The sequence below is a fragment of the Corythoichthys intestinalis genome, chromosome 5, assembly GCF_030265065.1.
Source record: "Corythoichthys intestinalis isolate RoL2023-P3 chromosome 5, ASM3026506v1, whole genome shotgun sequence".
Lineage (NCBI taxonomy): Eukaryota > Metazoa > Chordata > Actinopteri > Syngnathiformes > Syngnathidae > Corythoichthys > Corythoichthys intestinalis.
The window spans coordinates 1863917-1876243 of record NC_080399.1 but is presented as its reverse complement, the minus strand read 5'-3'; the positions used below and the strand labels follow the sequence as shown (position 1 = coordinate 1876243).

Here is a 12327-nt window from a genome sequence, read left to right as displayed (position 1 = left end):
TTATTCTCCACTTGCGTTTCACGTGATTGTTCCTGCAAAGGCCAAGAACGTTAAAGTCCCGCGTCTGACCTTTGCAGCCGCTTTAAATCAAGGCACGCTATCTGGCAGCGCCATCCGTCACATTCTGCGGACAAGTAGCCATCAGCGCCCCCTATAAATACACGCAGACTTCAACTGATACCGTGCAAAGCCTTAAACAACCTGCCAATCATTTCTAAATACATTTGTGAGAGTTGCAGTCGTGACAAACTTCTAATTTTCTTATTCTCTTTTGTTTGTTTTTGCAGTCTGCCCAGTTTGGAGTCAGAAGGCGACGAAAGGTGAGGACACTGAAATGGAAAGTCGGACGTCCAGAAGCGGGTTTTTCCCAAATGACACTTGTGTTTCTCATTGCTACATATACACACACACGACACAACACCACAACACACAGCAGGTGTCTTGCCTAAGTTGAGTTGACCCTGATGTAGCGGGACAGTATTTGCTCTATATATAGACGTACATGTTCTGACATGTAAATATGGTGGAACAGAGAAGAGTTCTAGGCGTATTTTCAACACTTTTAATCCTGAAATGTATTTCCTGTTGGCAAAACTGGCTAAATTGATCCTTTCATGCAATAATTATGACTCATTGGCCGGCATTGACGGTGCTAGACGTCAATGGCAGTGAAAGATCAGCGTTCACAGGCAGTTTCAATGATTTGAATGTCTGTTATTGGCAATGGCAGCCAATGAGGTAATTTCACTGGTGAGTTTTGGGTACTTACGGGTCACTTCCTGTTGAATTTGGATCACTTTCAAAACATTTTGTGGCATTTTCAGGGTCACTACTTGTATATTTTGCATCGCTTCTGGGTCTCTTTCTGTTCATTGGTCACTTTCTGAACATTTTGGCCACTTCTGGGGGTCACTAACTGTACATTTTGGGTAAGTTCCTGTGGATTTTGGGGCATTTCAGTTCACTTCCTGTTCGTTTGTCACTTTGTATTGTTTTAGTGGCAATTCTGTGTCACTTCCTGTTGATTTTGGGGCATTTCAGTTCACTTCCTATTCATTGGTCACTTCCTATTGTTTTTTTTTTTAAACTCTGGGTCACTACCTGTTGATTTTGGGTCACTGTTTGCTGGTTTTGGGGCATTTATGGCTCAATACTTTTGATTTGGGGGCATTTCAGTTCACTTCCTGTTCATTGGTCACTTCCTATTGTTTTAGTGGCAATTCCGGGTCACTTCCTGTTGATTTCAGATCACTTTCTGTTGATTTTGGGTCCATTTGAGAACATTTTACGGCATTCTGGGTTCACTATCTGAAGTTTTTGGGCCATTTCCTGTTTATTTTGGAGCATTTCAGTTCACTTCCTGTTGATTTCAGGTCACTTTCTTTTGATTTTGGGTCAATTTGAGAACATTTTACAGCATTCTGGGTTCACTAACTGTACTTTTTGGGTCATTTCCTGTTTATTTTGGAGCATTTCAGTTCACTTCCTGTTTATTAGTCACTTCCTATTGTTTTGGTGGCAATTCCAGGTCACTTCGTATTGATTTCAAGTTACTTTCTGTTGATTTTGGGTCCATTTCAGAACATTTTGGGGCATTTTTGGGTCACTACCTGTACATTTTGGGTCGTTTAGTGTGGATTTGGAGGTATATTTTTTAGTTCACTTGCTATTAATTGGTAACTTCCTGTTCATTTGGAGAAATTTGCTATTTACTTTAGTGCAGTTAAGGGTCACTTGCTGTTCATTGGTCACTTTCTGAACATTTTGAGGGACTTCAGGGGTAGCTAACTGTGCATTTTGGGTAATTTCCTGTTTATTTCGGAATTCAGTTCACTTCATGATTCGTTATTGGTCACTCCCTATTGTGTTATTGGTAATTCCGGGTCACTTCCTGTTGATTTTGGGTCCATTTCAGAATATTTTGGGGCATTCACCTGTACATTTTAGGTCATTTCCTGTTTATTTTCTGGAATTTCAGTTCATTTCCTGTTCTTTAGTCACTTCCTATTGTTTTAGTGGCAATTCCTGTCACTTCCTGTTGATTTTGGGTCAATTTCAGAATATTTTGGGGCATTCTGGCCATTCACCTGTAAGTTTTAGGTAATTTCCTATTTATTTTGGGGAATTTCAGTTAATTTCCTGTTCTTTAGTCACTTCCTATTGTTTTACTGGCAATTCCTGTCACTTCCTGTTGATTTTGGGTCACTTCATGTTGGTTTTGGGGCATTTATGGGTCAATATCTGTAAATTTTAGATCATTTCCTTTTGATTTGGGGACATTTCTGGGTCATTTCCTGCTGTTTTTGTGGCACTTCCAGGTCACTTTCTGTTGATTTTCGGTCACTTTCTGTTGTTTTGGGGGCATTTTATTTTCAATCCCTGTTCATTGGTCTCTTCCTATTGTTTTTTTTTTTTTTTTTTAACTCTGGGTCACTTCCTTTTGTTTTTTGGGTCACTGTTTGCTAGTTTTGGAGCATTTATGGCTAAATACTTCTGATTTGGGGGCATTTCTGGGTCATTTCCTGTTGTCTTTGTGGGACTTCCAGGTCACTTCCTATTGATTTTGGGTCACTATGTTGATTTTGGGGGCATTTACAGGTCAATAACTGTAATTTTTAAGTAATTTTCTGTTGATTTGGGGAATTTCAGTTCACTTCCTGTTCGTTGGTCACTTCCTATTGTTTTACTGGCAATTCCGGGTCACTTCCTGTTGATTTCAGGTCACTTTCTGTTGATTTTGGGTCAATTTGAGAACATTTTGCGGCATTCTGGGTTCACTACATGTACTTTTTGGGTCATTTACTGTGAATTTGGAGGTATTTTTTTGGTCCACTTCCTGTTAATTGGTCACTTCCTGTTGTTGTAGTGGCATTTACGGGTCACTTCCTGTTCATTTTGGGTAATTTACTTTAGTGCAGTTATGGGTCACTTGCTGTTCATTGGTCACTTTCTGAACATTTTGAGGGACTTCTAGGGTAGGAAACTGTACATTTTGGGTAATTTCCTGTTTATTTTGGAATTCAGTTCACTTCATGATACGTTATTGGTCACTTCCTATTGTGTTAGTGGCAATTCCGGGTCACTTCCTGTTGATTTTGGGTCAATTTCAGAATATTTTGGGGCATTCTGGGCATTCACCTGTACGTTTTAGGTAATTTCCTGTTTATTTTCGGGAATTTCAGTTCATTTTCTGTCCTTTAGTCACTTCCGATTGTTTTAGTGGCAATTCCTGTCACTTCCTGTTGATTTTGGGTCAATTTCAGAATATTTTGGGGCATTCTGGGCATTCACCTGTAAGTTTTAGGTAATTTCCTGTTTATTTTGGGGAATTTCAGTTCATATCCTGTTCTTTAGTCACTTCCTATTGTTTTACTGGCAATTCCTGTCACTTCCTGTTGATTTTGGGTCACTTCATGTTGGTTTTGGGGCATTTATGGGTAAATCTGTAAATTTTAGATCATTTCCTTTTGATTTGGGGACATTTCTGGGTCATTTCCTGCTGTTTTTGTGGCACTTCCAGGTCACTTTCTGTTGATTTCGGGTCACTTTCTGTTGTTTTTGGGGCATTTTATTTTCAATCCCTGTTCCTTGGTCTCTTCCTATTGTTTTTTTTTTAAAACTCTGGGTCACTTCCTTTTGTTTTTTGGGTCACTGTTTGCTGGTTTAGGAGCATTTATGGCTCAATACTTCTGATTTGGGGGCATTTCTGGGTCATTTCCTGTTGTCTTTGTGGCACTTCCAGGTCACTTCCTATTGATTTTGGGTCACTTTATGTTGATTTGGGGGCATTTATAGGTCAATAACTGTATATCTTAGGTCATTTCCTGTTGATTTTGGGGCATTTCAGTTCACTTCCTGTTGATTTCGGGTCACTTTCTGTTGTTTTTGGGACATTTTATTTTCAATCCCTGTTCCTTGGTCTCTTCCTATTGTTTTTTTTTTTTAAACTCTGGGTCACTTCCTTTTGTTTTTTGGGTCACTGTTTGCTGGTTTAGGAGCATTTATGGCTCAATACTTCTGATTTGGGGGCATTTCTGGGTCATTTCCTGTTGTCTTTGTGGCACTTCCAGGTCACTTCCTATTGATTTTGGGTCACTTTATGTTGATTTGGGGGCATTTATAGGTCAATAACTGTATATCTTAGGTCATTTCCTGTTGATTTTGGGGCATTTCAGTTCACTTCCTGTTCGTTGATCACTTCCTATTGTTTTAGTGGCAATTCCGGGTCACTTTCTGTTGATTTCAGGTCACTTTCTGTTGATTGTGGGTCAATTTGAGAACATTTTGCGGCATTCTGGGTTGACTACCTGTACTTTTTGGGTCATTTACTGTGGATTTGGAGGTATTTTTTGGTCCACTTCCTGTTAATTGGTCACTTCCTGTTGTTGTAGTGGCATTTACGGGTCACTTCCTGTTCATTTTAGGTAATTTACTTTAGTGCAGTTATGGGTCACTTGCTGTTCATTGGTCACTTTCTGAACATTTTGAGGGACTTCTGGGGTGGGTAACTGTACATTTTGGGTAATTTCCTGTTTATTTTGGAATTCAATTCACTTCATGATACGTAATTGGTCACTTCCTATTGTGTTTGTGGCAATTCCGGGTCACTTCCGGTTGATTTTGGGTCAATTTCAGAATATTTTGGGGCATTCTGGGCATTCACCTGTACGTTTTAGGTAATTTCCTGTTTATTTTGGAGAATTTTAGTTCATATCCTGTTCTTTAGTCACTTCCTATTGTTTTAGTGGCAATTCCTGTCACTTCCTGTTGATTTTGGGTCACTTCATGTTGGTTTTGGGGCATTTATGGGTCAATATCTGTAAATTTGAGATCATTTCCTTATGATTTGGGGTCAATTCTGGGTTATTTCCTGCTGTTTTGGTGGCACTTCAAGGTTACTTTCTGTTGTTTTTGAGGCATTTTATTTTCATTCCCTGTTCATTCGTCACTTCCCGTTAATTGGTCACTTCCTATTGTTTTTGTGGTACTTCTGGGTCACTTTCTATTGATTTTAAGTCAGTTACTATTGTTTTTGTGGCACTTTCAGGTCACTTCCTATTGATTTTCGGTCACTTTATGTCGGTTTTGGGGAATTTCCGGGTCAATAACAGTACATTTTAGATCATTTCCTTTTGATTTCTCTCACTTCCTGTTGTTTTTGGGGAATTTCCGGGTCACTTCCTTTTGGTTTTGGGGCATTTATGGGGTTAAAAAAATAATGACCATTGGAAGTGTAACATTAAAGTTTGTTCTTTTTATAAATGTATTTTTTGAGTATCAGTAACATGTTGAAAATATTTGTATAGTGACAACAAGACTCAAGACTGATTATCTGTGTTTTGACTCATGCGCATGTTTGCTATCTCCCCCGCAGTCCCACCGACAGAGACACAGCCGGTGATGGTGATATCAGGTACGCTCTTCAAACACACAAAACCATTTCCAAAGCGGCGACTGCTCATTTTTTATCAGCGGCCATTCTCAAAAGCAAAGCTAATATATAACATCGGTTCACGCTCGGCCACGCGTGGACCGGGCAAACACATTTCAGTCCTTAATGAGCGGCCATTAAGGGACGGCGTTCAGGCGTGATTCATTTGACTTTTGTGCGGTAGGAAGAGATGCGCGGTGGCCTACGCGTCCCAGAAGCCTTGGCTGCTGAACGCCACCGTCGTGGAGAACATCACCTTCGAGATGCCCTTGATTAAGAGCAGGTGAAATGCTAATTAGAGTTGTTTAATAAGATCCAGTGTTTTCCGTAACCTTCTCAAGGCAAGGACTAAATCACCTAATTGAGCCACATTAATATCTTATGAGGCATTTTTTTATTCGGAGGGTTAAAATTTACAATTTTAGTCATTTACTAGAAAAGACGAGAGAAATAGTTTTATTTTTATATGTATTATTATTGTTTACATTATATTAAATGTCGAATAAAGCTACACCTCTTGTGTGCGCATGCGTGTGCCAGCTACAGCAATGTAGCACTGAAATGATTTTTTTTCAATAAAATTTTTTTCAGGTTTTTTTTAATTACTATCATTCCTTATTTTTTATATATATTTTTAAAATATATTTATTATTATTTTTTCATATATTTTTTATTATAAATTGCATATATTTATCTACTTTTGATTCCATTTTAATTTTTTTTTTTTTTTAAATATTATCATTAATAATTTTATAATAATTTTTTAAATCAGTATTTAAAGATTTTTAAACAATTTTTTTATTGAGAAACATTTTTATGTAGATATCCTATTTTGGTAGATTTATTTCTATTAAGTCATTAACATTCATTCATTCATTTTCCATGCTGCTTTTTCCTCACGAGGGTCGCGGAGGTGCTGGAGCCTATCTCCGAAGCACGGGATTGAACCCTTGATCTCAGAACTGTGAGGGCAGACGTAATAACCACTCAGCCACCGTGCCACCAAGTCATAAACAATTATACAAAAATAATATTTTCAAATCTCAACATTATTAATAAGAAAAATGCTTTTTTATTAGATTTATATTTTTATTATATTAATTTTATATAAATATTCATTTTGTCATTTACTTTGTATTAAATTTTTAATTTATTATTGTTCCTTATTGTTATATTTCTTAATTTTATCATTTTTTGCACTTATAATTTATTATTATTATTCTATTATCACATTATTATTATTTTATCATATATTATTTTCCTTTTTTTTTTTTTAAAAAAATTATTATATCTAATTTATACAAATATTTTTTTAATGTAAATTATATTTAATTGTATATTCTTTTTTAAAACTGATTTTTCTTTTTATTATATTTGTATTATATATTTTTTATATAAATATATATTTTTTATTTAAGTTGTATTCAATGATATATTTATTATTATTCCTTATTTGTTATGTTTTTTAATCATATTTTTTTTAGTATTATAATTTTAGTGTTATTATTCCTTATTATTATTATTATTTTGATTATTTTCATAGTTTATATATTATTTATTATTATTATTATTATTATTTTGTATATATTATTTTCTTTTTTTAAAATAATTTTTCTGTTTTTATTTATATAAAAAAACGCTACTTGAAATAGTATTTTATATATTTAGTCATTAAAAATGATACAGAAATAATATTTTCAAATCTCGTTAATAATATTTTCAAATCTCATCGTTATTAATAAAAAAAATACAAAACTTATTTATCATATTTTATGCATTTATTATTATTTCTTAATATTTTTTTGAATACGATCATTTTTGGCTATTAAAATTTATTGTTATTATTAATTATTATTACTATTATTATCATCATTATTTTTTATATATTGTTTTGTTTTTTCAAATTATTTTTGTATATTTTTATTTATATAAAAACACTACTTGATATACTATTTTTGGTATTATAGATTTTTTATTTAATCATTAAAATGATACAAAAATAATATTTTCAAATATGATAATATTTTCAAATATTATCATATATTATCATTATCAAAAATATTATGTATATATTATTATTATATTATATATTTTATATATTATGTATTAGTAATTGCTAATACTTATGTTTTCTAATGACCAAAAAAAAAGTCACTTGTTCTATTAAAAGAGTTAGAAAGAGCTTAACTTTTAATTGTGATATAGGGCTATACAAATAAAACTGATTTGAATTGAATTGAATTAAACTGCTGTCCCTGAAAGGGTTAATGACCCATTTTCGTAGACTGCTCCTAATGGACTTTTGGTTGCTGTAGTGATTTTATGTAAAACTGGTCAACTCCACTTTGCATTTATCTTGTCTCACCAGTCTTTGACTTTTCTGTCTTACACTCAATTAATGATTGACTTTCTGTCTTTCTTTCCTGCTCCATTAGATACAAAACGGTGATCGAGGCCTGCTCTCTCCAGCCCGACATCGACATCCTCCCGCAGGGAGACCAGACCCAAATCGGGGAGCGGGTCAGTCATTTGCCCGCAGCATTTGTCATCCTTACCTTGTCCGTGGCGTAAAGTCAGATCGATCGGTAGTCGTTTTTTCTGCATCCGTCTTGGCCTAGAGGCCGAACGCGTCCGCGCATTTAATGATGTTGTTTTTCTCCGCGATTGAAGATGACGGCGTCTCACGGGCTGGTCTTTGTCACAGGGTGTCATCCTCTCCGGAGGGCAGAAGCAGAGGATCAGCGTGGCAAGAGCTTTGTATCAGCAGACCAACGTCGTCTTTCTGGTGAGTGCTGAAACTTCCTGTTGGTTTGGGGACAGTACGGGATCACGATCTGTTAATACCAGGTCACTTCCTGTTGATTGGGGGCGTGCTGGGGTCACTTCCTGTTGATATCTATTCACCTCCTGTAGATTTGCTGCATTTAAGGGTCGATTTCTGTTCATATTGGGTCACTTCCTGTTTATTTATGGGATTTTTGGGGTCACTTCCTGTTGATATCAGGTTATTTCCCATTGATTTGGGGACATTGCAGATCACTTCATGTTGATACCAGCTCACTTCCTGTTGATTTGGGGTCACTTCCTGTTGATGTCAGTTCACTTCCTGTTGACATCAAGTCACTTCCTATTAATAACTGGTCACTTCCTATTGATTTAGGGGTATTTTGGGGTCACTTTCTGTTGATGTCAGTTCACTTCCTGTTGATCTCAAGTCACTTCCTGTAGATTCTGGGACATTGCGTGATCATTTTCTGTTGATACCAGGTCACTTCCTGTTGATGTCAGTTCCCTTCCTGTTGATATCAGGTTACTTCCCATTGATTCGGGGTCATTGTAGATCACTTCCTGTTGATACCAGGTCACTTCCTGTTGATTTGGGGCATTTTGGGGTCACTTCCTGTTGACATCAAGTCACTTCCTGTTGATAACAGGTCACTTCCTATTGATTTGAGGGGATTTTGGGGCCACTTCCTGTTGATGTCAGTTCACTTCCTGTTGATTCTGGGACATTGCCAGATCACTTTCTGTTGATACCAGGTCACTTCCTGTCGATTTGGAGGCATTTTTGGGTCACTTCCTGTTGATGTCAGTTCACTTCCTGTTGACATCAAGTCACTTCCTGTTGATAACAGGTCACTTCCTATTGATGTGGGGGCATTTTGGGGTCACCTCCTGTTGATGTCAGTTCACTTCCTGATGATCTCAAGTCACTTCTTGTTTATTCTGGGACATTGCGTGATCACTTTCTGTTGATACCAGGTCACTTCCTGTTGATGTCAGTTCCCTTCCTGTTGATATCAGGTTACTTCCCATTGATTCGGGGACATTGTAGATCACTTCCTGTTGATACCAGGTCACTTCCTGTTGATTTGGGGCATTTTGGGGTCACTTCCTGTTGACATCAAGTCACTTCCTGTTGATAACAGGTCACTTCCTATTGATTTGGGGGCATTTTGGGGTCACTTCCTGCCTATGTCAGTTCACTTCCTGTTGATCTCAAGTAACTTCCTGTTGATTCTGGGACATTGCGTGATCATTTTCTGTTGATACCAGGTCACTTCCTGTTGATGTCAATTCCCTTCCTGTTGATATCAGGTTACTTCCCATTGATTCGGGAACATTGTAGATCACTTCCTGTTGATACCTGGTCACTTTGTGTTGATTTGGGGCATTTTGGGGTCACTTCCTGTTGACATCAAGTCACTTCTTGTTGATAACAGGTCACTTCCTCTTGATTTGGGGGCATTTTGGGGTCACTTCCTGTTGATGTCAGTTCACTTCCTGTTAATTTGGGGACAATGCCAGATCACTTTCTGTTTATGCCAGGTCACTTCCTGTTGATTTGGAGGCATTTTTGGGTCACTTCCTGTTGATGTCAGTTCACTTCCTGTTGACATCAAGTCACTTCCTGTTGATAACAGGTCACTTCCTATTGATTTGGGGGCATTTTGGGGTCACTTCCTGTTGATGTCAGTTCACTTCCTGTTGATCTCAAGTCACTTCCTGTTGATTCTGAGTCATTGCGTGATCACTTTCTGTTGATACCAGGTCACTTCCTGTTGATGTCAGTTCCCTTCCTGTTGATATCAGGGTACTTCCCATTGATTTGGGGACATTGCAGATCACTTCCTGTTGATACCAGGTCACTTCATGTTGATTTGGGGCATTTTGGGGTCACCTCCTGTTGATGTCAGTTCACTTCCTTTTGACATCAAGTCACTCCCTGTTTATACCAGGTCACTTCCTATGATTTGGGGGCGTCTTGGGGTCACTTCCTGTTGATGTTAGTTCACTTCCTGTTGACATCCGGTCACTTCTTGTTGATTTGGGGGCATTTTGGGGTCACTTCCTGTTGATGTCAGTTCACTTCCTGTTGACATCAAGTCACTCCCTGTTGATACCAGGTCACTTCCTGTTGATTTGGGGGCATTTTTGGGGTCACTTCCTGTTGATGTCAGTTCACTTCCTGTTATAACAAGGCACTTCCTGTTAATTCTGAGACATTGCGGGATCACTTCCTGTTGATATCAGGTCACTTCCTGACGATTTGCTACATTTAAGGGTTGATTTCTGTTCATATTGGGTCACTTCCTGTTGATTTCATTTCACTTCCTGTTGATTTGGGGACATTGCTAGATCACTTCCTGTAGATACCAGGTCACTTTCTGTTGATTTGGGGGCATTTTGGGGTCACTTCCTGTTGATGTCAGTTCACTTCCTGTTGATATCAAGTCACTCCCTGTTGATATCAGGTCACTTCCTGTTGTTTTGGTGGCATTTTTGGGTCACTTCCTGTTGATGTCAAGTCACTTCCTGTTGATAACAGGTCACTTCCTATTGATTTGGGGGCATTTTGGGGTCACTTCCTGTTGATGTCAGTTCACTTCCTGTTGATATCAAGTCACTTCCTGTTAATTCTGGGACATTGCGGGATCACTTCCTGTTGATTTGGGGGCACGTTGGTGTCACTGTTGAATTCAGATCACTACCTAATGATATCAGGTCACTTCCTGTTGATTTGCTACTATTTAGGGTCACTTCCTGTTCATATTGGGTCACTTCAATTTGATTTGCAGGTGTTTCAGGTCACTTCCTACCGCTATCAAGTCGCTTTCTGATTATTTTGGGCCACTTCGGGTTCACTTCCTGTACATATTGGGTCACCTCCCATTGATATGGGGTGATTTCGGTGTCACTTCCTGTTCATTCATTCATGATTCTGGGGCATTTCGGGGTAACTTCTTGTTCATATCACCCAAGTCACTTCCTGCTGTTTTTGGGGCATTTCAGGATTACTTCCTGTTGATATCGGGTCATTTGAGTTAGAAATCAATAGGAGTGAATGGATGTTTTTGTGCTTTTAAAACGAATGGCGGGCAAATAGGGCCATTGGAAATCAATGGGAATTTTTTTCCCATTAGAAATGAATGGGTATTTTTGGGCAAATTTTGCCTCATAAACTATGCCCGGAGAACATCAGATTATCCAAGAAAATTAAACGTTCCATAAATTTGGCATATCTTTTTCCAGGACGACCCATTCTCTGCCTTAGACATTCACTTGAGCGACCATCTGATGCAGGACGGTATCCTCAAAATGCTGAGAGAGGAGAAAAGGACCGTCGTGTTGGTCACGCACAAATTACAATACCTGCTGCATGCCGACTGGGTAACAACTTTGTCTTTTTCACACTCATTTCAAACAGTTCTGTAAGATTTCATCCATTGATTTGTGTGTCTTTCTAGATTATTGCAATGAAAGATGGCAGCATTCAAACCGAAGGCACGTTAAAGGACATTCAAAAATGCGAACCGGAACTCTTTGACCAATGGAAGACGTTGATGCACCGGCAGGACCAAGAGTTTGAAACGGTAATCTTCCTGAAAACTGCTGTTTGATGTTTTAACTCACATTTACTGCATGGGAGTAATGACGAATGTTGTCGCCATGCATAGAAAAAAAAAAATTCATACCATTTTTGATAAATGAATCCAAAAATTATATGTATATGTCGTTATCAACTCAGTATTTCTCCATTTTGTGTTTTTTTTAACTCCTCAAATTGCCCTAAAATTAACAGGAAGTGACACAAAATCAACAGGATGTAACTCATAAATGCCCCAAAATCAACAGAAAATGATCCAAAGTGTGCAGTAAATGACCCCAAAATTCCCCAAAACCAATAAAAAGTAAGCCAAAACCAATAGAAAGTCACCCAAAATCAATTGAAAGTGACCAGAAATCAATAGGAAGTAACTTGCAAATGCCCCAAAATCAGCAGGAAGTGACTAGTGCACAGGAAGTGACCCGGACAAGCCATCAAATCCATATACAGTGGGGAGAACAAGTATTTGATACACTGCTAATGGGAAAAATGGGTATTTGATACACTG

At 37.7% G+C, this 12327-nt stretch overlaps 1 protein-coding gene across 1 annotated transcript in view; it reads left to right on the top strand.

Annotated features, from left to right (window-relative positions):
• Positions 1–12327, top strand: part of abcc8 (ATP-binding cassette, sub-family C (CFTR/MRP), member 8) — a 97181-nt gene that overhangs the window by 49490 nt on the left and 35364 nt on the right. The window contains exons 18-24 of the mRNA XM_057836461.1: positions 288–320; positions 5375–5413; positions 5616–5714; positions 7867–7951; positions 8136–8216; positions 11465–11602; positions 11680–11805. Coding sequence (XP_057692444.1) covers positions 288–320; positions 5375–5413; positions 5616–5714; positions 7867–7951; positions 8136–8216; positions 11465–11602; positions 11680–11805 — 601 coding nt within the window. The remainder of the gene's footprint in view (positions 1–287; positions 321–5374; positions 5414–5615; positions 5715–7866; positions 7952–8135; positions 8217–11464; positions 11603–11679; positions 11806–12327) is intronic.